The 27,121-nt window shown below is 40.1% G+C and overlaps 1 protein-coding gene across 4 annotated transcripts in view; it reads left to right on the forward strand.

The window, feature by feature from the left end:
- The first annotated feature begins 4,678 nt into the window (after positions 1-4,678).
- LOC148026232 (MADS-box protein SOC1-like) overlaps positions 4,679-27,121 on the forward strand; it is a 91,502-nt gene continuing 69,059 nt past the window's right edge. Inside the window, exons 1-9 of one of the 4 annotated variants that reach the window (XM_087693519.1) lie at positions 4,679-4,892; positions 4,986-5,178; positions 5,338-5,549; positions 5,664-5,832; positions 6,039-6,246; positions 12,487-12,565; positions 12,737-12,798; positions 12,907-13,006; positions 13,107-13,148. In XM_087693519.1, coding sequence (XP_087549645.1) covers positions 6,065-6,246; positions 12,487-12,565; positions 12,737-12,798; positions 12,907-13,006; positions 13,107-13,148 — 465 coding nt within the window. In that variant the 5' untranslated portion in view covers positions 4,679-4,892; positions 4,986-5,178; positions 5,338-5,549; positions 5,664-5,832; positions 6,039-6,064. Of the gene's footprint in view, positions 5,179-5,337; positions 5,550-5,663; positions 5,833-6,038; positions 6,247-12,486; positions 12,566-12,736; positions 12,799-12,906; positions 13,007-13,106; positions 13,149-27,121 lie in introns of all 4 variants that reach the window. The other 3 variants (XM_087693518.1, XM_087693520.1, XM_087693521.1) reach the window with 3 other exon arrangements.

Consider the following 27,121-nt stretch of genomic DNA (forward strand, 5'->3'; position numbering starts at 1 on the left):
AAAGATGGCACATTATTATACACAGTTCTTGAGCATATCAGAGCAGGGATTCATAGAGATTCCGAGATATATGCAGATCTATATGCCACATCGATTGAGAGTTCTTATTGGAAAACTCTGGGTATCATCACATTAGCTTATGATTGAGAGTGGCAGAGCCAGTGGCATCCCACGGGAGGAGAGGATATGCCCCCTTTGCAGATCATAGGTGGAGAGTGAGGAGCATTTTGTTCTCAGATGCCTAGCATACTCAGAGTTGAGATCTAGATACACATTGAGCAGCTCACTTCAGGGATGTATGACTGATATGGATCAGAGACCATTTGGCCGTTTTCTGGGAGAGGCATGGCACATCAGAGAGCAGAGCACACATCAGGTCCCAGTCAGAGAGGGGCCCACCCAGACGACTATTACACAGTTCTTTCAGACAGACAGAGTGAGAGCTACTGTACCAGCCTCCAGCCAGACCTCCGGGCTCACACTACAGCAGGCTAAGGACCAGCGTACTCGACGCCGCATGAGGATCCATGGGTTTCGGACCCCACAGCCATATCGATAGGAGATCCGGAGGATTCTTGATCTACATCGACAGCAGACTGAGATCCGACGACACTCGACACATTGGATCTCAGATCTCCAGTTTGCTCTTTCTCCACTGCTGATGTATAACATCCTGCATCCAGGAGGGATCACCTGCTCTTAGCGACTTCGACGACTGCTACTACATCCCAGGATAGTATATCTCCCTGCATCTGTTACATATACACATCGCACCACTTTATCACAGCCGACAGTTGTTCCCCTATCACAGCCGACATTTGTTCCCCTTTTGTAGCCATTATCTGGAGTACCAAAGCTACATACGCACATACACATACACGACACTTATCACACTCACAGCACCGTACTTTCAGTTTCCAGTTTTTAGCTTTTCATTCAGCACTTTTATTTTGGATAGCTGGACCTCATCAGTTGTATCACAGTTTGTCTCATAGGCCAGTTTTGGTCTTTAGAAGACGTTAATATAACTTTCTTTATTTTCTTTCTTTCTCTCTCCCTCCCTCTCCCTCTCTCATTTCCTCCCTCTCCCTCTTTCTCTTTCTCTCTCTCTCTCTCTCTCTCTCTCCCTCCCCCTCCCTCTCCCATTTCCTCCCTCTCTCTCTCCCTCTCTTTCTCTCTCATTTCCTCTCCCTCTCTCAATATATATACACAAATTATATATAAAAAAGTAAAAGAGATAGAGAATGCACTCTCCCTCCCTCCCTCTCCCTCTCTCATTTCCTCCCCCTTCCTCTCCCTCTCCCTCTCTTTCTCTTTCTCTCCCTCCCTCTCCCTCTCTCATTTCCTCCCCCTCCCTCTCCCTCTCTTTCTCTTTCTCTTCCCCTCTCTTTCTCTTTCTCTCCCTCCCTCTCCCTCTCTCAATATACACAAATTAAACCCTAAACAAGTAAAAGAGAGAGAGAATGTACTCATCATAAAGATTTGCAGGAGGGTTTGGCGGCTCCTCTTCGCGATGGCGGCTCCTCCTCTCCTTCGCGAACAGAGGTGGCAGCGGCGACCGCAAGCCTTCTTTCTCTCCCTCTCTCACCCTCTATGCAAAACGATCGCTCTCTCTCACTCTCCCTCTCGAAATATTTCACGAATGCGCAAAATGAAACGCGCTCGGGTTTCGGCCTGCCTTTTTTTCCTATGGGACATCGCTTAGCAACACTGCTATTCCTGCGTTGCTATTCCCCATCGCTATACCTGCCTTTCCTTATAGTGTTTGATACCTAGGAGTATGGTCGTAGGTGGAAGATGACACATCTTAGAGGCATACCCTAGAGGGGTATGAATACCTTGTAGATAATAGGATATGAGCCATCATCATGAATAATGAGGGGAGGAGGGTGATAGCTCGTATGAAAGAGTTGTGCCAACAAGTTTTTCGGCACAACGTCTTAGATCATTGGAAGAACATACTAGAGGGGAGCAAGGACTACATAGTAGCATCCTTACATGAGGAGTTTCTAGTACCCGCCGTAGCAAATAGGTTTTCCATAGATTGGATGATGGAGTGTATGTGTGCGTGTATGTAACAAAGATGATTTGACGCACGCAAGGCACTTAAGAGTGGAGCCTCAAAGCCGAAGTGGCTAGACGCAGATGATTGGTGCCGACTCAGGGAGGAGGCTACAGATTCTCCAGGATATTGAAGACAACATCACAAGGTGGCAAGGACACGATTGGAGGCAGGAGTGGTCCATCATGTTAGGAGTGGTGGTCACAAGACTTATTTGGAGGACTTTGTAAGTCTTTCTTTTGTTCTCTTTGTTTATTTTTTTGCAATATCCCTTGTCCTGAGAATCATGTTTCTAATAGTTATATTTTGTTTTCTTTGTAGCACTCCGTTACAAACCGTGATCCCACCGGCCTAGAGACTCCATATGCAAAGAGACACGATCTCATTGCATCGATTGACCAATTGTATGGACATGGTGGCCCAATAAGTCACTTACCTTTCTTGTCCGTAGTTACTAATTTTAATTAAAATACATTACTGTAGGTGGACTAATGTGCAGTTGTTTCTTTTTTTGCAGATTCCGTTTGATGCTCCTTTGCGGTAGGACGAGGTTTCGAATGGCGAGATCTATAGCTCGCCCTGTGATCCGTGGAGTGCACATCCTCTTCTTATTTTGTCATGTGATTTATGTAGGAATTTTTTATGCACTATCTTATTATTATCCTTTCTATCTTGCTATGATTGTACCGTTGCTTTCATTACATGATCTTGTATTTATTTTATATATCAGTCTTATGGATTCAAGTACAATTTGCCTTTATGGAGACAAGCATTGTACACTTTAATGTAACTCTTTTGTATGGCCCAAATAAAGCTCGTATGCCCTGCCACAAATTTTTTTTTCCCTGTAACCGTCGCTATTAAGCTGCCCTGCCACAATTTTTTTTTCCCTGTAACCATCACTATTAGTGTTGCAAATTTATTGCACGTGTCAAGATTAGCATCGCAGTTTGTCGCTATATGCGTCACTATTTACGTCTCTATCAGCATCGCATATGCGATACTGATAGCGACATAGATAGCGATGAATATAGCGATGATAATAGTGGCTATTCTTTGGCATCGCTAAACTGACGTTTTTTGTGACAACATAGGTAAAATTTTTATGAACATTTTGGTCACTTTGAATGTCGGTATAAGGCCTGTATCTTGTAGTGACTCCGAATGTTGATAATAAATCCTTGATCAAACTTTGCCTCATTAAACAATAATTCCCTAAATTTACGATGTTGTAGAAGCCCCTTAAATACTCGTTTTTGTGTATCCATGTCCATGCCCTCCGTTTGTCTGACCTAACTCTCAGCCATATTTTTACATATCTTCTTCTTCATCTTGTCATTAGTGAGCATCGATTCAGCCCTCATATTATTTCACTTCTCCCGATGCTCTCTTTACTTTGTAGCCCAATACTCTCTCATTACTTAAGTTAAACCTTCATATTGTCTGCATGAAATCGGACCAATGGATAGCTTCCCTTGACACTATGAATTCTACCCATGATATTGTTTATCTCCTTGCAAAGGAGGCCGGTGATAGAACACCTGCATCTCCATGCTTGGAAACCCACTACTTTGGTTGGATACCCAAAGGGAAGCCTGAGTATGTTCTCACAAAGGAAACTCCAAAGAGAGAGAGAGCTTCACTAGGGTAGTTGTTGCACAAAATGAAAAAATGAGCAAGAAAAAGCGGGGGGGAGGGGGGGGGGGGGGAGTGGTGTATTTGTTATTGAGAGCTAGAGGGAAAAGTGTTACAGTTCATGGCACGTCTCCCCCCTTTTAAAATTGAAACAATTTAATAAAATAAGAGCCTACTATTTCCTAAAGACTCGTACCGAAAAGCACAATATACCACTTACCAAAGGCGTGTCAATGACACCCCTTTTGGTACCACCTAACCATACTTCCGCCTTGGTAGAATATACATGTAATGCATCATTTCAATAAAGCATCAGGATGACACCATTGCAAGTTTACTAGAGCAAGAGTACTTATCCCCTCTCAATTTCTCTTACTCTACCATTAAGGTTGAAGCCTCCGAAAGGATGCTAGATGACATGAGAAGCAGGTCAAGGAAATCTATCAAGACATAAAGGCAGTCAAGGACTAGTAGAAGGGCTATATGAACCCCACCTAAAGAGGACTAATCAAATATTTAAGAAAGGTGACATGGTGTTTCTAAGGGTTCCACCCAAGAAGAGTTCCTTATCTCTTGGGACATTCAAGAAGCTCACTGTTAGATATTGTGGGTTGTACAAAATCATAAAATACCTTAGGACACGTGCTTACACACTAGCCCCATTTTCTTATCTAAAGATTCATAATGCATTTCATATTAGCTTGCTAAAACCCGATGTTCCTAGCCCCAACCATATCCTCGATATGGAATAGAGTGTATTGTCAACTCAAGGAATCCTTAAGATCTAACTAGAGAGAATCTTAGAAATAAGAGAAAAACTTTTAAGGAGCCGCACGATCTGGAAATACCTAATCCAGTCTACAAGAAGAACTTCCTTTTTATTTGGGACAATGTAAATATTCATTTTAATATGAACAAGCGCATTACTAAAAGATGTCCTCTCCCAAGTACTTCAAGGGGAAGCTGCTCTTGCACAAACCCCTCTAGGGCCTAGGCTGTGATTGTATCGTGTGCTCCGTTTCCGATTTTGTTCCCGACTTCCCGATAACATTTTCCAGAGCACATTGCTCTGGAATAGCATAAACAAGCGCACTGATTCCACCTTCTTTGGAGCATCAATAGGATTTATTTTCTGGATGACGGACCACAGGCCTTGCTGTTACGGATCCTATAAAGCAACAAAAACTGATGCCTGGTCAGTGGTTTGGGAAATGAATTATCGGGGCAACGGACTGCTTTTGAAGCAGCTCTTGTTAGTAGTAGTTGTAATCATGGAGGTACTGTACAGGGCACAGTCATCCGTCATGAGCACATGGGAAAGAAGGCGCCTCAAAGAAGAACAGTACGACGCACGTCAGAAGGTCCTGCTCGAGCTTTGAAGGCATCTTTAGGCCAGCAAGCGTGAAAGAACGAGAAGGTCGACTAATTATAGGAGAAAGGACGGGCCTCAAATTGGTGAAGTTTACGAGACTGTTCTAGAGGTATGCAGGTGATTCTCGAAAAAGTGCAGAGAGAGAGAGAGAGAGACTCCGACAGTCCAACTTTGAACTGAGTGTCTGTGTCGGCGCGCGCGAGAGAGATACTGAGAGTCTGAGAGAGCTTTTCCTTTTCTCTTTTACCCAGACTTTGGTCCTTGTCAGTGGCAGGAGGGGTGGTGATAGCGATTCGGTTGGACCAGCTTGCTGGAGAAGTACGTTCGTGCGCTGGCGGAAGATCGACCGGAACCCAAATAAACGTACACGATTACACGATCTAAGCTACCGGCCCCCAGTTTAGCACTGATCCGGCTCTCGTTGGGCTGATACATAGTGTACTCATCACGTCTCTCTCGTGTACTGTGAAGCCTGGCACAGTATGGATAAGCTCGACTTAATCGCTTTTGCAGACTACTTGCTTATCTCTCTGATATTTCGGAAAACTATTAAGCAATATTACTACTGTTTTTATTTTATTTTCCTGGGATTAGGGCACTTCGTTTTCGTGCAGCTTTCCACATGCAGCTGCAGTAACCACAGGCTGCTGTCTGGGCCGCTCGCCATCCCCTTTCTCTCGGAATATATTTGCTCTGTGAGAGAGAGAGAGAGAGATGGTATTTCTCGCGCAACATACGAGCTAGTGCTGTTTCGCTAACTCAGGTATACTATGCACCACTTATTTTCTGCCTGAGATCCTCCCCCTAGTTTCCTTCCGTATTGAGCCTGCTTTTACGCGACACTTTGACTGCTGTTTCTTTCCTCTTTTGGAAATTTCTGCGATTCTGGTTAGCTGTGATGCCAATTATGGATGCCTGGTCTGTTTGGTGTTTTGTGATGACGATCGAATATCGGCCGGTAAATTACAGCTACTAGGGAGCTCCATCGATCGACGATGGTGCGGCGCAAGATCAAGATCAAGCGGATCGAGAACGCGACGACGCGACAGGTGACGTTCTCGAAGCGGCGGGGCGGCCTCCTCAAGAAGGCCCACGATCTGTCGGTGCTGTGCGACGCAGACGTGGCCGTCATCATCTTCTCTAGCAAAGGAAAGCTCTTCCAGTTCGCCAGTTCCAGGTAAGCCTCCGCTCTCTCTCTCTCTCTCTCTCTCTCTCTCTCTCGCCTCAGGCCCTGTTTATCTCTTCCTATCAACTGGTACACAAATCATTACCACCTGCTAGTACTCCTGCTGGATTGAGAGAGAGAGAGAGAGAGAGAGAGATTCGGACAGAGGAACACAGGAACACGGGCGGGCGGACAAGCATGAGAGAGAGAGAGATTCGGACAGGGGAACACGGGCAGGCGGACGAGCATTTGTTCTCTCTCTCTCTCTCGCCCTCGGATCTTGGGCAACAAAGTTCGTATCAGTAACTTGCTTTTGTTTTTTGGTTACACGTGGCTTTCATATGAGCTGAAGAGGATGAAGGTCCTACATTACCGGCTCATCATCGCAGAATTCTCACAATTAAACATGCTTGGGAGATTTGCATGAATCTAACGACAATTAAGTACATCTTGTTGTATGCAGCGTTCTGAAAGAATCCTGAAAATTTGCTTCGACCCAAGCAAAAGGTTTTCTCCAAAATTAGCTAATGCAAACGATATTGCCCAAATAAATCGAATGTTAATGACATATTGCTACACACAATTGGCATACAAAGCTTAATGCTTCGGCACAACTTATTCATGATCTCTTAAACATTGAGGTCATCCATCTAATGGAGCTCTAAAACATGCAAAAGGAAAAACCTGATAGTTTACTTTTTCGAACACCTATATCCTTTGCATATGATTAAGCCATTAGGTTAGTACTTTGGTGATTTGCAAAAGCAAGTCCATATTCATAGTTGCATAATCAGCAAATCCCAAAACGATCTTTAGCAATCAAAGTGTTTATATGCCATGTGGAGTCAGCTACTTTGTAGTCTATGTGGAAGAGTTTGGACTTGCCTTCCTACCTTTGTTACATGTGCTTCGGAATGCTTTCAACCTTTTATCATGGACTTAAGAAACATCCTTGCGCACACATAATTGTTTGGTATCCATTATGAAATTTATATGCTTTGTAAAGTTATCTAAGCAATGAATATGCATCTTGGAGATTATATGTGTAATAATGAAATAAAGCAAATGTGTGTCCAAGAACCCCTTTTGCCTTTATCATTCTCATAAAATCGTCGTGAGTCTCTCAATAGTTGGAGCAATGGAAAGTTCTCTATCTAGCCCTAGATTCCTTTAGTACCCATACACTTTGTATACTTGCACCCACCCTCATATTTACTAGTGCCCATGAATCCATAATGGCATGTGATGCCTACATAAAGGCTCATTCCATTAAGACACCTTTTAACCCAATGTAAGTCTACTTAATGCATCCTAGCTTTGCTTGAGGAAGTGCCTAAAAGTACATATACCAAATATTATTTTGCACAAACCATGCTTTCAACATCATATTCCATGCTAGATAGGTAGGGCCTTTATGCTTTAGATAAGTGTTACAATATGGAGAAGCCATTGATAGATTATACATAAAGAATATAACTAAGGGATTATAGAAGAATAAGTGAGATACTTACGGTTGATAAGCCCAATACCAAGAGCTCAACAATTCAAGAAAATGAATACCATTGCAATTTAAAGGGTTGAAGAGAGGAATAGTATATGAAGCAAGCGAGTTTGGTGAACAAAGACATAAGACACAACATGTGTGAATGTTTCCTCTAATGTGTAAATCATGTTGAAAACACGGAAGCAATAAAATGTAGGTAGAAAAAATATTATGAAAAGAAAATAGGAAAATCTCAATAGTAGCTTATGAAAAATGATGATTGGGTTGATTGAAATGCAAAATGCAATAGTGGAAATGCAAGGTACAACATTGAAAATGCCAAGTAAACAAGTTCCCCAATAGTTAAAAGATGTTGCCTAGCTATAAGATGAAACAATCAAGCCATCCAAATGTGAACAATAAAAAAATATAAAGTTTACAGTAGTTGAGAAGAACAATCAAACTTGAAACAATAGTCTGAAATAGAAAACAACACTAGAACCAAGATGCTTAGACTTTGTTACCATGACAAATGAATGTGGCAGAATGAAAGAAAAATAAAAAAGCTATTGTATACATAGAGAATTGAACAAAAGAACCAGAACACATTAACTCGAAATAATAGACTCAAGAAATAGAATCCGCATATCAAAGCTCAGCCAAGACATGGGTTATGGGCAACTAGTAAGGTACTTCTAGTCTCCCTTTCTCCAAGTCAATGCAATGTGCATGTATTCGATAATGATGAGATGGAGGGGTAGCCTTTGAATAGAATCAAATAATAAAGAATATTGATCAAATCAAGCATGATTCAATGAGGCCGTTAATGCAAAGTCACTCAGTGGTAATTTTGACTTTCGCTAAAAATGCAATGTACTCAAATATGATGAATGTAGAGCCATGATATGTATATTGCTAATATTCATATGTTCTTTGGAATGCTATAAAATAGTTACATATATTATGCAATCTATCCTTGGACAAATAATATGTCTTTTGGCATGTAAATAAATGTGGTTTGAGCTTTTAAAACTTGCCAATATATGTATAGGTGCATTTATAAGCATGTCTAGAGACTCACATTTTTAGAGGTTAGACTATACTCAAGTAAATACACTTATAAATACATTATTTCTACCATCTAGGACCAGGGAGTAGTTGTTATAGAATTCCACCTCTATTTTCAGTTGCAAGCATGTAACTAATAGCTACTTTACTCTCTTTTTTTTGTCAAGAATACTTACATCTACCATGAATGAGAGGTAGCGTTAAAATTCGTAATTATAGTATTACTTAATTTAAAGGTTTGGGCCCATACATTGTTCTTAAATTTTATACTTGTAGGACTTCATTCAATAAATAAAATATACACAGATTAGTGTATCTTGTACTTATAATATAGTGCCTACTCTAAGATACACACAAATAGATACACTTAGGAACAAACATTGTGGTCGACATGTATATGCATCATTTGTGCATGCAAGGTTGCTCTTAATGAAATGCATATCATGGAGGAGCATGAGGATATTATGATGAGATACACAAGCTACCATGTGATGTCATGACAACTTACTACATATTAATGTTGCTCACCCATATGGCCTTCCATTTGTGCTTGTAGAATCTTAGAAAACATATAAGAAAACCAAGACCAAAGAATGTAAGATGAGGAACAATAAAGCATTCAATATTATTACTTGAGGATTAGGTGATGTTAGTAGGTTTGTCACATCATGTATGAGTTTGTGCATGCCAGTTGAGTGGGCACACTAGTCATTATATTAGTGATTTTTTTGTGGCATTTTATGCCAATCAACAAGCATTAAATGTTGGCTGACCAATTGCCATATTTGGCATATTTTGGGCCTATTTATTCGAGGAATCCTCCTTCCCATTCAATCATCATCATTCTTCAAGTGGTATTCCTATTGGAGAGAGGAGTCGATGCTAGTGCCTTGGAAAGCTAATGACTCATGCTCATTCTAGTGTTTGGTATATGCATTCCATTTCCTGAGCATATCTCTAAGTTCTCTTCCTTTACAATGTTCTTCTATTTTCTTTCTCTTCTATGTTGTGTTCAACATTTTATTTTAGCACTTGTCTATGCTTTCATTGTTGCACCACTTCTGACATGATACTAAATTGCAGGATCTAGATTCATGCTACGATTTTTCTATTGATTATAGGTCTTTCTTCCCCTTATTGATCAAGCCTACTTTTTTTAGACTAGCAACATGTGTTTTCAATCTTCTACACCTTGATTCTAGCTTGCAATCATGAGTTTGCTGCATTAAATGTTCCAAGAGCTTGCATTTTTCATTTTTTGCCCCTAACTATTGTTGGGTGACTATTTGTACATGCGGTTTTTACTATTGTTGATAGTTTTCGACTAGTTTCTTTCTTCAATAGCCATTTCCTCGCGTTGGGGAGCTCTCTGAGCGTGATCTGCTTAGCATCTTGGCGTCTCTTGGGAGCCATGAAAAAAGTTGATGGTTTCGGGCAACACTTCCGGTGTAGGGTTGGAGAGAGAGAGAGAGAGAGAGAGAGACTCAGTTGATTGCACCAGAGCTTCGTCACATCAATAGCAGCAGAGAGACTTTTGCATGGGTCGTTGTGTGTCCTTCACATGACGCTCTATCCCTGTTTATATAGTAGTGAGAGGGGGGGGGGGGGTAAATAGAGGGTGCTTGCTTTATGGCGTTTTTGATGACATCATTAATTTTCGTTTATTTCTGCCTTGTAACTTTTTTAGATCATAACTTTGTTGTATGAACTCCAAATATAGATGTTCGGGTACTTAAAACAATCGGAACACATGTGGTCAACAAGTTAACATGGCTAGAATTGCTAAAATCCATAAAACAATAGGAAAAAATAACGTTTTTTGTAAATTGTATTATTTTTATCGATCTTTTGACTTGGACAACTTATTCCCTTCAAATTAAGTCAGAATATATATTTGAATCCATATAAAGTGAAAATTAAGTCATCTAAACATGATACTAGAGATTTTAGACTATTTTGGTAAATTAGTCCTAGTTCTTGTAAATCTTGTAGAGATTCTGCAGTTTTTTTCATGTGTGGATGTGCAACATAAATCAATTTTCTTTGGAATGTATACATACATTGTTTATTAAAATAAACTAAGTAACGGGGATATTACAATTGCTAGCTCGCCGTATCATCATTCTCACACACATGGTGGAACTATTACTATCTTGGGTTGCCATTCACCGATACATTCAAGCATGATTGTGCTATTTAAAGGTTCTAAAATGCTACATCTTGTCCATTAGAGGTGTTACTAAATACTCTAACCAATCACAATGGTGCCTTGTTATCCACAATACTACACTTTATTGTTACTACATCTCTAAGCTATGATGTTTGGCATTCTTCATGGTTGTATGACTAAATCTTATAGTTGTTCACAATATCTTATCACTTGTCTCAGCTTCCATTTTGTTGGTCCCTCTAGACATAGATGATTGAGTTGCCATTAGATCATTCTCATTTCTATACTAGCCCTAGCGGGGGTTGCCACATCATCCACACTACTATATTTTACTTTTACTACATACATCTGTATGTTGTTGCGTTTGAAATTTGTCTTGGGTATGATACACTCTTCGAGATATTTTGAATGTCTCATTATCTCTCTCATCTCATTTCCATGCCCCTTTGGACATTAAGGAATGATGTCCCATTGTGTAATTCTCATTTTATACACCCTCTCCTTAATTAAGAGTCATCAGCTTTTATGTATTATACATTCTACATTTTATTAAGAGTCATCAGATTATACATATTATACATTCTACATTTTATTAAAGGAAGTCATCATTTTAGTTGCATTATAATTTTGAAAAGCAATGGCGTGTAATTTACATATTTTCTTCAGAATTCCATAAGCACAAATGGTATTTATTGCTAATCAAATATATATAGTACAAGCCTTAAATTTATTATATTGAGTCCTTCGAGGAAACATAAGAGCTCTTTGTAATATGCTTTTAAGTTGTTTCAAGTTTCATTATTTATGCATTACCAAATGCTATAATTGTAAAGGAAGCATGGGAGACCCTTCAAGGCATACTAAAAGCAATAACACTATGGGCTTTATGCAATTGCAGGCTAAAGTCAATGAAATTGAATAGCTACCAAATAAAAGCACACATGATTTCTTACTAAATGGATTAAGGGGTATTTGCAAACTGAAAAGAGAAACTATGTGTTTAATCCAGGGGAAAATTACAAGTAAGGGAATCTAAAAATATGTAAGCTTGAACATATATATTATAGAGGGTTTACATACAGTGATCCCCCAAATCTCTAATTTTCTTGTTTTTGTGGAATCTAGACACTTTTATATGAATTCTAATAAGTAAGCCCATTTTTTGTTATTGGGCAAACATTTCATTATTTAATTAGTTTTTTTAGGGAATTTGAAACTTTGAATCATACAAGACCAACATATGTTTCCACAATATATACATAGTTTTGCTCTCCAATTTTTTTATGGATTCAATTTTTTATGCTTGAAGCTCTCTAAAAGAAGAAGTATGTGGCTTGTACTTTAATCGAAAGTAGAAATAATATGACCTCCAAACAGAGATCATATATGTAGGGAGGAAGTTTAGAAGATAATGAGTATTAAAAGGGCACATGCATAAACAGTTAAAAGTAAATAAGGTTGGAATGGGTGTACCTAGTAACTACATGAAGTAATTATATTGATCTTTGTGTATTGTGATGTTTTCTTTCAGCATGCAAGGAATACTAGAGCGCTACATAAAGTCTCAAGAAGATTCTAGAGCTCCAAAGGCACTCCTCAATGTTACTAATGTGCGCAATTGATGTGATTCTTGGTTCACTTATTTACTTAATAGAGGCTCTCCAATTAATTCTAATGTGATTCACTACTCAAAATGACACCATATCACATATGTAAGACATGATAACATGCCACAAGAAGTTTACATGAGTTGACTCTTGCTTCTTGTCTTTTAATGGCAGGAAAATGCTGAGGCATATGACAAACTAACCCAGTACACAGAGAAATTGAAAGCTATTGAAATGTATGACATGATCTAAGTGGCATTCTTTTATGAGGGGTGCATGCTAAAGTGATCCTTAACTCATCTTAAATCAATTGACCAAAATAAGTCAAAAATTTTGCTTTGTAGGAATCTTGTGGGTGATGATTTGGAGAAGCTTTCATTGAAGGACCTTATCCATCTAGAGCAACAAATTCTTAACAGCCTCATACAAGTTCGTGCAAAAAAGGTCCACTTTGCAACTCATTGCTATTACTTTAGTTAGATATATGGCCCAACAAGCTTATCTTTCCACACTTCTCTTCTTGAAACCATTGTTATACTTGCAGAGTGATCTTCTTCTACAAGAGCTGGAAGAACTTAAAGATAAGGTAAGCTGCCATAATTTCTTGATTTCATAAAGAATTTGCAAATATACATGAGGAGAAGCATGCCATAATGGAACTCATTTTATTTGGAAAAGCACCAACAAGCATTGTGCCTTTTCATTTACGTGTTTTGCTCCAAGAGTTTCTAGTTTATTAACTTTTAAACACGCATGCTATTTTCATATGTTCCACTTCAACTATATCTAAAAAAGCAAGGAAAATTGCAATGTCATAGATAATAAGACTATATCATATGTTCCACTTGAGTTATATCTTAAACAACGTTTAAAATTACAATGCCTTGAAGAATACAACTTCTCAATCCACCTTATCATTCTCTTATCCATGATTTCAACTACAAAGAGAGAGAGAGAGAGAGAGAGAGAGAGAGAGAGAGAGAGAGAGAGAGAGAGAGAGAGAGAGAGAGAGAGCCATCACTATAGTTAGTTGCCTCATATAGATTGTCTTGGTTCCTTACTTGTGAGAGTATGCAATACAAGGGAACAAAAACACAAAGACAAAGGAACAAAGAGAGAGTGTAAGAAAAGAAGAATGAAATCTACATTGAACAAGGAAGAATATTGATACAAATGGGAGAGTGGAAAGAGAGTGATCAGTCTTCCCTGCATGTAGCCCATTGCATTAGTGATGGCAACAGATTAGGCTCATGATGATGACAACACCAGAGATGGAGGAAGATGATATGAATGATCAACCAAATAAGTGGGGAGGCTACAAAGAGCCAAATATCCCCATTATGGACGACCTAAAACCTAGGGCAAAAAATATGGCCAACCAACATTTAGTAAAAATGCCAGAAATGCTTAGAAAAATTTCCCGAAAAGGATTCACAATGTTTGGTAGGTATAGACAAATTGTGGAAGTAATAAGTGCCCAAGAAATGCATTAAAAAATCATGATTTTTGAAAGTGCACTGAAAGTAATGATATGAGTGCTCTAGAATCATATCTCCTCAGTCAAAACAAGTGACAGACAAGTGAGAACCCCTAAAGTCCTCATGAGGCTCACAGGAAAGAGATGACAAGGCATGAAACACATGAGTGCTAACACCCCTTCTTAGATCCTAGATGTGGTGAAAGGCCAAGGAAGAAATGGATCCTGGGGTGGCAAGAGGAATGCCAGTGTTGATGAAGTCAATCGATGTAGACTACTGATGAAGAAGCTTCTCAGTATCTTGGAAAACCCCCTTTGAAGCACTAGGGGCAAGAGAATCCATAGTTGTATAACCAAGTTTATATCATACTCTAAAAGGGATTGGGGGTATGAGGAAACCATCGAGGAGAGGTTGGGGGATGTGAAGGAACTTGTGGAAGAGATGGTGTACAAGTGGGAGCAAGTGTAGCAATAAACAACTACCTCAAAGGACCTTACATAAGGAAAGGAAAATGGAGCGTATAAAGCATCTTATCGCGATAACAACCCCAATAGAAGAATCCTCAATACAAACGGCTCTCTCGATGAAGACAACACAAGTGCCAAGCCTGAGTAAGGCTATAAAAATTGAGAGGAGTGGAAAGCCCAAGTCTAAAACATAAAAGGCATGTGAAAGGGAGCTTGAAGCGCAATTAGGAAACAAAGACAAAGTGCCAACACCAAAAATAGGCACATATACAATGTCACCAACAATGACAAAACCCTAGAAGGGCATAGATTCTATAATAAATCACCTCGTGGCCGAGTCACATGAGTAGAAGCTCCACTATCAACCAGCCAAGGCCTCTCAAAAGATGAGGCAACCATTGAAGAAGGCTCCCCCAACTCAATAATATGAAGAAACACTAACTCATGGGTAACTACTAGAGTAGAGGTTTCGTGAAGGCTTAGATGTTTTAGCTTCATCCTTCACTCGTGACAAAGGTGAGTGTACTTCTTCCAACATTTCTCCTTTGGATGTGTCCCCTTCCCATAATATGGGCATTTAGGCTTCTTGAAATCAGAGTTAGAGCCTGAAGAGCTCTCCTATCTTTTAGTCCTTGACTCCCTTTTCTTCTTCTTTTCCCTTGCAAACCTGCAATAAAAGCTTTGGTAGAGGTGAATCCACTGGCAACGTCTTTGGTGCACTAAAAAACAAGTGAGGCAAGCTCCTCCCATAGAAGCTTCTCATAGGTGCTTGATATAAGAAGGCTAGTGTAGAAGACCTCAAACTTAGGAGATGACATCTGAGTCAAAAGAATCATAGCTATATCCTTTGAAGAGATCATCCTACGAAGGGATGCAAGCTCATCCCTCATATGCTCCAACCTATTAATAGGATCCTTCATGGAAGGAGAATCATCAACAACGAGCATCCATAATTTCTTCTCAAGAGTAATGTGGTGGGAAAATTTCTTTTGATGGTACAAAGAAGCAATCTTTGTCCACACTTTTGTTACTTTCTACAACGTGTGCACATGCACTAGGACAGAATCCTATAAGCTTATAAAGAGGAAAGATCGGGATGTAGGGTTAAGTCGATCCCATACAAGGCCAAATGATCCATCGATGATCCAACAACTCCACTGGATGGGGGATAGGGTGGGTAACAAACTCCCAAAGACCATCTTTGGATAAAGAAGGGAGTACATGAACGTGTATAGCAAGGGTGCCATGGATGGCATATGGAGGCTAGTAGAATGGGCCTTCTGTGAGACATGGAGAGAACAGGGAGGATAGGGTTTCCAAACAAACTGGCTAGGTGACCTATGTTCTTCACTATCCACATGATAATCACGCTATAATTGATGTTGAGAAAGCTCCTCATCTGTATCATCAAAGCCACGAAACTAATGGTAAGACAACTTCAAAATCCTACAAGACACCCACAAGAAATTTATAGTTTGGTAGTAGATAGCCTCAAATTAGGAGATGGCTACAAGAGGGCACAAGGAAGTTAATGTGGAGGGTTCGCCTAGGGGAAGAATACTATAGCGTGCACAAAGAAACTGTTTCCTTCAATAAGAAAGTTGTGTTTTCAACAAAATGCATATCTGGGTGGTCTCCTCTGCTTGAATTAGGGACTTTGTGTCTCTCTTAGACATTAATACCATGTGAGAGTGTGCAATGGAAGGAAATGGAAATATTAGACACAAAGGAACATAGAGATGACTGCAAGAAAAGAAGAATGAAATCTATAGTGAACAAGAAAGAATGCTGATATAAGCAAAAAAGTGGAAGAAGACTGATCAGTCGCTTGGAGTGTGCACCTACCATGGAAGGAGAAAGATGAGGTGAATGATCTTCCAGTTGAGTGGGGAGGCTATAAATAGCCAAATATCCCCAAATGTGGCTGATCTAAAATTTGGGGCAAAAATATGGCCAACCAACATATGGTAAATATGCTAGAAATGCTCCAAAAAATCCCGAAAAGAGTTGACAATTTTCAACAGATGTAGGCAGACTATGGAAAGTAGTAACTCGTGAGAAATGCACGAAAAGTACGAGCTAGAGAAAATGCACTGAAAGGCAATAAATTGAGTGCTCTAAAATGAGCTACCTCCTCCGTCAAAACAAGTGACAAACAAGTTAGAGCTCCATATGATTTAAATGGGTGATTAGCTAGGAATAATAGGTTTTTTAGTTTATCACCCCCATAATTTTTAGTTTATAGATAGGTGGGAAAATTTTTGGTTGATCAATGATGAAGAGTTTAGAAAATTGGGCAAATGCTAGGTGAAAACTCTATTTCGACCTATTCTTGAGTGAATTTGAGGTCAAATTATGTTTATATATATATATATAATTATAGTATAAGGCTTTGGGTTGAAACTAGCACCTAGTGTTTACCATGGCTCAAAGAAGTAACATTAGGTGAGGAGAGCCCTATAGTCTAATTGGAGCCGTGCTACTAGAAATATCCTAAGGGAAAGTAGTCATAGAGTTTAAGGGTGGCCCGGAGTTTGGTTAGTTGATTAGGATGATGGTGTGGAGCTAGGGTTTGAGTGTGTGATTAAGTGCCTACCACTTAGCTAGTGCAAAAGGGATGCACTCTAACTAGGTGCAAAAGGTGCAATGCTCATCAATGTATGGGAGCTTAACCCTAATGCAAATGATCTAAGGTCTATGAGTTTGGTCACCAGCTATGCAATGCTTATTCCTAGTGCAAGGTGCAAGGTATGCATCCAAGGTTATGCCCGAAGGGATTATTTGTTTTCTATGTGTCTTGAACTAATTGTGGATATGAATGAAGTTTGGTGTGAATAATCTTGCTATAGGTGAGCTTGTGAATGATGGAAATTCAACCACATGGAGTGGAAAGCTAGCTGTCGAACACATGCATGCGAACATGTGGAGTGCAATGAACAAGCATGCGAACACGTGGATTGGTGACCGGCTTGTCTGCCAAGTGGTGGAAGGAGTCTATGGAAGACAAGCGCTTATACCGCGCCAGCTACGAATGCTGCATTCATATATATGACTCATGGCGACTGGGCAACGTGGTGATACCGTACCGACAGGCAATCGGATCCACAATCATGCAGGCAAGATGGACGACATGCAATCCTACGAATCGCAGATGGACTCGTACGGCGCGATGATGATCAGAAGTCCAACACCTGCACTCCTGAACAATATAAGCTCTTAGCCCGCAGCCCTGGATGGCAATGCCGACTTGCAACCATATATTCACAAGCTCTAGATCACACTAATCATGATGGCAAGTAAGGGACATCCCTGAGCCAACACATGTACTGATGTGTGCGAGGGTATGATCAAAAGTTGATGAGTGCAAGGAATAATGAGTGCGAGTGATTGGGGGACGTATGCAAGTACGTGTGAATGTCTGAGAGTGTGCGCGCGTGCGAGTGAGTGTGAGCGTGCCAGTGTACGTTAGTGTGCGAGTGAGTGTTAGCGTGCCAGTGTACGTTAGTGTATGTGAGTGTAGAGGGTGATCGTATACGAGTAGCTATGTGTGTGCGTATGAGCTGATGCCACTAAAATAGACGGCACGTATACTGACAATCTAAGATGAGAATACACATGAAATTGTTTTGAAATGATAGGCCTTGCCATCGGAGTATAGGTCAGTAAAAGTTTCGGTTTATATACGTTGGTACAAATGTTCTAATAGCCAATGCAACAAACATTAATATAAACATTGAGAATTGAGACATATTGATGCAATACGGATGCACATTTCAAGATGTGCAAGAAATTCTTAATGATGCAATTGCCAACGTTTATAGATAGAGCGAAAATATTTTAGCAAGGACCTAACCCCTATAAGGCCAGATCCTTGCTACCATGTCTACTAGTCTATTAGACGTCGATTACTTCTTTGCTTGATAAAGGTTAAAAAAATCAAACAAAAGTATTTTATTCGATTGTCGAAAAGAAAATAATTGCAAAGATGATGATCATAAAATATTTGCAAGTTCAAATTCCATCTTTATAGTTCTTAAACTCTAGAAAGTACATAAAAATTTCACAATATTATTATATTACATATTTTCAATGTTACTTGTATTTGCAACAATCTCTCCCCTAGAACTAAATGCCATGGACAAGGATTGGTATTTCAAGTAGACACCAATCAAACAAGGAAGGGGGATGAGCTCCTCAAACCCACATAGAGAGGGCTCCACCCCTCTACACATTTTCCCAAAGAAGATTGGTGGGAGATGCCATGATGTGGTGGGGCCTTCATATAAGGACCTAATATAGTAATGAATCTATACATATATATAGCTAGGTTAGCAATATACCAACCTTCGCAATAGTTGGTATTTAGTTATATGACAATACTCAACCACCATCATCAGGTGTTCGAAGTCGAGACCTACTAGGTCAACCTGCTACTCATAAATGCCTTTTCTCACATGGGAGCCTCATAAAGATAGAGTTAGAAAATTACCTATGTAGTTACATGAGTGATGGAGCCTTGATCTCCAACATGCTTTCTTCTAAGGTTATTTGGGCCTAGTCTAGGATGAAAATGAGTTGAGTACATTATTGCAACCATCACATCCTTTGGGATGAATTGAGTACATTATTGCTTTCTCTTAAGGTTATTTGGGCCTAGTATAGGATGAAAATGAATTGAGTACATTATTGCAACCATCACATCCTTTGGGAATGGTTGTATACATCCATGGAAAACTTTACATGGGAGTGATCGTGTCTCTCATGAATTGATACACAAATAATTATGATGTTTGAAATGAAATGGTGTGGGAGTGTAATGTGCCCACCTATTGGCTACCTAAGCACGTTTTAGATGTTTGAAACTATAATGAAGGAGACAAGAGAGAGAAGAAGGAGGAGAGAAAGAGAGAGTGCAGAAGAGAGAGAAAGACTGCAGAAAGAGAGAGTGACGAGGAGAGAGAAAGACTAGAAAAAGAGAGAGAAAGACAGAAAGAGAGAGAAAGAAGCCATGAAAGCTTGGAGAAGGAGATGAAGATGAAAGGAGACTTGTATTAAAATCTGATAATGAAAAATCAACACCCGAAGGCTTTTGCCCTAAAAAACAATTTGGGCATTTATGCTAACTGGGTAGGAGTAGATCAGAGTACTACTCTGTTGCATTATTACAGGGGTTTACAAATGAATGAAGAGGTATTATTACGTATGTCGGGTCACTGGGGTATGTATGTTACATGGGTCGTATTGGGAAATTATAAAAAATGAAATTTGAGCCAAGTATCTTGAGTGAATATGAGTTGCAAACAGTGGACAACAAGTTGTTTACTACAGGACCCTGCTGTAGTAAATCTGTCATAACTTTCTGTAGGAGACTCCGATCGGGGTGGGCCATATATCAAAACAGAGCTCTCAAAGAGTACTTTCAGTCCATGTATGATGTCCATTGCTATCCATAGTGCAGGGTAAAATCTGCTTTAAAAAAGAGAGCTGTTTGTAATCATTCTGGGAAAAAACCAAGGCCGTAGTTAGCTAGATTCAGCCAAACCTGCTTCTAATAGATATGGAAACTCTTCCAAAACTGAAGCTGGCCTCCAAGAAGCTTCCTCAAGTGGTAAACCTTGCCACTTAATCAAGTATTCCATGATGGAACAAGAGTGAAGCTTCTTTTCCATTTGTCCAATGATTTGCTTTGGTATGTATTGAATGATGCCTTCTTCATTTATCGATGGTAGCTCCTCAACATAATCCACTGATGATCCAATGAAGGGCTTCAATTGGCTCACATGGAAGACATTATGAATTTTCATGGATGGTGGTAATTCCAACTAATATGCCAAGTCTCCCACTCTTTTGATAATCTGATATGGGCCATAGAACCTGTGTGCCAACTTGTTGCTCGATCCATCCTTAAGGGTGGCATATCTGGACTTGGGCACCTTCAAGAGCACTAAATCCCCTTCTTGGAATTCAAAATCCCTTCTTTTATCATCAGCATAAAGCTTCATTTGATCCTGAGCTTTCTTCAAGTTGACTTTGCACTGTTGAAGTAAGGCCTGCATTTTATCCAATTCCTCCTTGCTTTGTGGGTTTATTTTATCATTGAAGATAACCGTGGGGAGGGGTACCTTATATCCATACAATGCCTCGAATGGTGAAACTCCAATGCTAGAGTGTATAGAGTTGTTATAAGCAAACTCAGCTAGATGCAACCACAAGTCCCAAGTGTTTTGGACATCATAATAGAAATGCCTCAAGTAAGTTTCCAGCCACTTGTTAACCCTCTCTATTTGGCCATCAGTTTGTGGATGATAAGCAGTGGAAGGAGCTAACTGAGTGCCCATAGAGCTGAAAACTTCCTGCCAAAAATTGCTCATGAATTTAGCATCCTAGTCATGCACAATGACCTGTGGTAAGCCATGTAATTTGTAAACATATTCCATGAATTGGCTAGCTACTTGAGAAGCACTATATTGGATCTTTGTAGGAATGAAATGGACTGCCTTGGTGAGTCTATCCACAACTACATAGATGCTGTTCCACCCCTTCTTTGTCACTGGTAAGCTGGTTATGAAGTCCATAGTGATATGCGTCCATTTGCCTTCGGGCATAGGCAATGGCTGTAGTAAACCGGATGGTTTTAAGGTATTGTCTTTGTTTTGTTGACATGACATGCAGCTCAAAACAAAATCTTTTACATCCTTCCATAGGCCCTTCCAATGGAAGCTTTTAGCAATTTTGTCATAAGTTTTAAAAATGCCCAAGTGACCAGCTGTAGGTGAAGAATGCATCTCTTGCATGTTCTTTTGCTTGAATGGGGAACTGTATGGGATGGCAATCCTGCCCTGAAACCATAAGAGACCATTCTTAAGCTGATATGGAGATTTTTCTTTTTCATGCCCTTGTTGTAATTTCTGAAAAATGTGGCTGAAATCAGCATCTAACAAATAGACCTCCTGAAGCTCTTCTATCCAATCACTATGAAGTTCCATAATGACTGAAACTTTACAAGCCCACATTCTTGATAATGAATTAGCAACTACATTATCTTTTCCCTGTGTATGTGTAATGCCAAAGTCATAGTTCTGCAATGTAGCTACCCATCTGCGTTGTTTGGGGGTAAGATTAGATTGGGAGAGGAAGTATTTGAGGACCCTATGGTCGCTCTTGACCTTAAATCTGCTGCCATACAAGTAGTGGTGCCATTTCTTAATGGCATGAAGGATGGTCAGCATTTCTTGGTCATATACATTCATGGTCATCTCATTTTCAGCAAGTTTGCGGCTTTCAAATGCTATAACCCTATGCTCTTGTAACAATACAGGTCCATGTACCTCTGCCATTGGCATCACACTGAATGGTGAATTCTTTCGAAAAATATGGGCAAACCAAGATGGGTGCTGAGGTAAGCAATTCTTTGAGCTTATTAAAGCTCTTATCAGCTATGGCATCCTAGGAGAAGGCCTCTTTCTTAAGTCTATCCATCAGGGGAGCTGCAATAGTGGCATAATGCCAAGAGAAGTGGTATTTACAGGTGTGGGCTAGTCTTTAATACATTGCACTTTCTTAGGATCATCCCTAATTCCATCTTCACTAATGATGTGCCCCAAGTATTCCACCTCCGTCTGCATGAAAGAACATTTTGTTTATTTGGCAAAGAGCTTGTGCTGCCTCAATACATCAAAGACCTGCCTCATGTGCCAAAGGTGATCCTTAAGTGATCTACTATAGATGAGGATGTCATCAAAGAAGACCAACACAAATTTGAAAAGAAAGGGCTGAAGTATTTTGTTCATTAAGCTATGAAAGGTGGCCGGTGCATTAGTTAACCCAAATGGGATTTTTGGAGTGTTGAATGACATGTTACCACCACCTTAGCTGGTCCCAAACTACCCTCGCCTTATAGAACCTCTTTGCTATCCAGAATATGACTGCATGTGTCCTCTTTGCTGCCCAAACACTGGCTAAGATGCCCCTCTTTGTTGTCCATACTAAAATGAAGCATCTCGACGATACTTGCAAGAGTACCTTTCAGCCAATTCAATAGCTTTGAACAAATCCGATGGGTCTTGAGCTGAAACATTAGCCGAGAGTTGGGGATCCATCCCATACACATACTTGTGTAATTTGGCATCATCACTAATCGACTCAACATACATGATAAGGTTGAGAAACTGATTTGTATATTCTCTAACAGTAAGACCACACTGTTCAAAGCCATACCATCGGCGAGCGAGCAAGCTTTTCTTTCTCCACTGGTGAGACAAATACTTGCACCATGAGTGCCTTGAATGCTTCCCATGAGTTTACTTGCTGATTTTCTCTTTTAATGTACCTCCACCATGTATGTGCAAATCCTTCCAAATGGATCGTTGCAAAATGGATCTTTTGGTCATCATTACTGGGTAGGATGTCAAAATAGTCCTCAAGCTTAGAGAGCCACTCTTCAAGTTCAGCTGGGGATAATGATTGACCATTGAATTTTGAGAAGACAATCTTGTCTCTCAGCTCTCTTTCATGATTAGGTGGTTGTCCCACATATCCAAACTGAGGATGATCCATGTGGCTACCCAAAAATGAACCATTATTAGAGAAGTTTCTGCCAAAAGATGACTGAGCTTGTATAGATGGCATGGGGCCTTGTGATGACTGAAAATTTTCCCTCATTGCATTTCTCATGGGCTCCTCTTGTCTATGTGAAGGCTCTCCCTGTTCAAAAGTGTTGTTAGGAATGCCCATTCTCCCCAAAATGCCTTGAGAGCTCATATTTGTTGCATTCACTGGTGGAGTTGTCACTCATTCAGCATGCATACCCGATCTATCTTCATGTTCCTTTCCTTTCATTTGGAATTCCATCCATTTGGTAATCTGGGCAGCAAGGGTGTCCATAGTGGTCTTCATTTGACCAATGCCTTCTATCAATTCTCTATGTCTCTCAGCGTGCCTTATCTCATGCGAACTGAGGGTATTAGTGAGTGCAAGGCTGTCCATGCCATGATAATAATCTTTCTCTTCCACCTCAGGGTTAGTTTCATCCCTCGGGGTGCGTGCATCCCTTATTTGTTGTTGCAGGTCATCATTTGCCTTAGTTTTTCCCTTATTCCCTACCATTGTTAGGTGCAGTCCGCTAGACCACCTATCATTGTTTTGCCTGTAACTTGAGCTAGGAAACTCCGATTGACCTAATTTTTTTTTCAAATTGGAGCCAAAGAATGCCCTCTTCAAATTGAGCTAAGCATGAGCTCCCAGATTTTATACAGAAAATTTTGTAATAGGAAAAGTAATGCTATACTGTGCAGTCCAGCAGCCTGTCTACACCTGTAGGAGACCTGTTTTGACCTGTAAGTATTTTGTGGAGTCCGAATAGAGTTCCAAAACAGATCCAAGCCCTTAGTAGGACCTCTGGGCACTCTGCAAGACCTGCATCTCAGTTCTTGAGAGTAGGTTTACCCCTGTAAATGCAACAAACTGCTTACAGCACCCTGTGAGAGTTAAGAAAAGGGTTACAATGGATTATTTTGTCAATGCATGATTAAGGGGTTATCCCACATGGCATAATGCATTGCTCAATCATCCAATTTCACTGTTTGTAGCCTTATTCCAGAACTGGGCATGTCATAAGCATCTCTTAGCACCATTTTTCCATGCATAGCCATCTCTCATACATCCCAAAGCATTGCATTCACTGCCATTGACTGCATATGTATTCCCATGTCTGCAAATACATCCTCAATATAATTTCCATACATTTGTAGCCAGTAATACTTCCATACATTAGTGACAAGTCAATATTTCAGTTCTTTAAGTAAGTACCTGCACCTGCAAGCAACTTGGGCTTCGGATCACCAGGAGGTGGGCAAAGTTTCCCCCAAGCCGGGTGGTGCACCCCTTTAGGGTCTTTAGTGGCAAGGGGGAGTCACCCCTCTTTTGTCTTGCCACCTAACCTAGCATCGGGCTTTTTCCTCACACGGAGTATACATGGAAAACATTTATTATTTAAGCAATCAGCATGCTATGTAGGGTGGCTTGGAAATAATTCTTTTCATGAGTTGCATGGATTTGAATTGGGAATAAGGAGAGGGCTTACCAAGTAGTGACTCACTACTACCTCACCTCATTTACAATGGATTTTCAGGGATTAATATTTTCTCAAGCAATCATCACAAGTCAAAAAAGGTTAGGGTGAAGCAATCAATGAAGAGTAATAAGAATTTCTAGCATGGAATGGATCATCTTAAATGCAACGAAGCCTAAGAGAATAATTGAAATTAAATTGACAGTATGTAGGCATTGAAATCTGAAAGGAAATGCATGATTGACTACTTGAATCTCTTCCAACAATAGGCTTATTAGGCTCAGCAAGAGGATAAAATTAGAAGAGAGCTCAAGAGTCAATTACCTCTTAAATTGGTGAAGCCTTGAAGATCATAGAAGAAGAATGCCCCAAAATCTCACCCCATAATTCCTTCCCGTGCTCCATAGCTCTTCCCGTTGAGTAAGCAAGCTCCATTGATAGTAAGGAATCCAATCTTGAAGCCACGGGACCCAATCTTGAAGGGAACTTGAAGAAGATGAAGGTCATGGTCCATGGTTATGGCTGCCCCAAATGTCCAGCTTGCAATCTTGCTTCCATCTTCAAGTACGGGCCTCTAGATGCTTGCTTCTTCAAGGATTCCTGTAGGTTTAAGTTCCTGGGACCAAGGAAGGAAAAAGCCCTCAAGAATTAGTGTGAATGCTGAAGAAGAATCCATGGCTGTCCATGGCCTGCACCTATTAGGGTTTTAGAGGCTGAAGGATGCTCAAGAGGATGAAATGGTGACTTCCATCTTGCAAGAATCATCTGCCAGATGCTGAGAAAGAAGGCCAAGATGAAGGAGAGGCCTGGTATGCTGGTAATCTTGATCAGTTTGCTGTCCGAAATTTGCACCGCAAATTGCGGGCTGTGCATAGGTAGGAAGGAGGCAGCTCAATCACATCAAATAGGTATTTAGAATGAAGCATAGGGCCCCCTAGAAGCTGTGGTAGAAGGCATTTGATCACTAGGGATGGGAGGAACAAGATCTCTGCTGTTGTTCTCCTCCATGGAAGCTTGGCAGGAGCTTGAGAATGAAGAAAGAGAGGACTGCATATGAAAAGTAACCAGGACTAACTCTTTCCTACTTCTTGTGACAACTGTTTCTAAAATTTTACCTTCAAATTTGGCCCAAAATGACCCACGACCTACTAAATGTGGTGTTCCAGCCTCCAATCTTGGTCCAAGGACTCCATTTATACTCCTGACTGTTGTCCTCTTGGTCCTTGACCTGTAGCTCTTCAATGCTCCTCCATTTTTGTGCCTGACTGTGTACCTGAAGCCTCTTGGATTTTAAAAGTGAAAATGATGGTAATTGAGCATGTAAAGTAACTAAATGGATCAGAAAAAGAGCTTTGATACCACTTGTAATGAAGGAGACAGGAGAGAGAAGAAGAAGGAGAGAGAGAGTGCAAAAGAGAGAAAAAGACTGTATGAAGAGAGAGAAAGAGAGTGACGAGGAGAGAGAAAGACTAGAAAAAGAGAGAGAAAGAAGCCATGAGAGCTTGGAGAAGGAGATGAAGATGAAAGGAGACTTGTATTAAAAATATGATAACGAAAAATCAAGTCCCTAACACCTTATATACTAGCCAGTGTAGCTAGTATTTCTCCATTATTAAATCTTCCTCTCTTATAGAAACGAATTTAAACATCGCCGCCCGGCACTCCCATGGAATGTTCCAGGGTTTGTCGCCTAGGCTTTCTCGAGTCCGCTGTCGAAGGATTTAAGAAAGCAAAGTCGCGTCTTCAGAAGACCTTGATAAATTTCAGGATAAAAGATCAGACAAATGCATAAGCAAGATGTAAGGATTTGTGTCCATTAAGCTTTCAACGAGTCCTCGTCTTTACAGCAATGATAAGATTAAAAGCAAGTTCTCAGCTGAGCATAGAATTCATCCTTCAATATTGAAATATTTAATACAAAATCTAGTTATCAGCTTCAGACAGAAGAATTAGCATTATCCTTTCAGAGGTGGCTCCTTTCCAAGGTCAAGAAGGTTGGACACGGAATGATCAAGAACCATATATTCTTTTACATTCTCCATAAGCCGACAAACTGAATTGTGGCAATGTAAAGCACATTTTTCTCTTTCATGATAGTATTTTTAACATATGAACAATAACTGTAATCATGTGCAGTAAGTACTATTGCATCATCTTCATATTTCCAAAAGCAAACGCCTTACAAAATTTTTCATTTGCTGCAAGAACTCCAGATTTATTGTCCTCGTGTAAAGCTAATATCTCATCTCTCAATTTTTCTGCTTTGTTATAATTTTCAGAGCAATTAACAGCATCCCTTTTATATCAACATCATATCTGGCTTCAAGGTCTTAATAGTGGGTTTATCACTTGACATGGCAGACTTGGATCAATGGGCTTTATAGTGCAAATACTCCTTTCTTCTTTCACCTTTTAAACAAAAACAAGACAAGAACGTTGATGAAGATAAACGAGATGTAAATTGAGTTCCTTTTCCTTGTGATAAGCTTGAAAGCAGCATCAAGAACACCCAGCTTCTGCCTGTTTTGTAGCCAACGGCTCCGGT

Source organism: Lygodium microphyllum, chromosome 14 (genome assembly GCF_053477565.2).
Source record: "Lygodium microphyllum isolate KBCC chromosome 14, Lygodium_microphyllum_v1.1.10, whole genome shotgun sequence".
Taxonomy (NCBI): domain Eukaryota; kingdom Viridiplantae; phylum Streptophyta; class Polypodiopsida; order Schizaeales; family Lygodiaceae; genus Lygodium; species Lygodium microphyllum.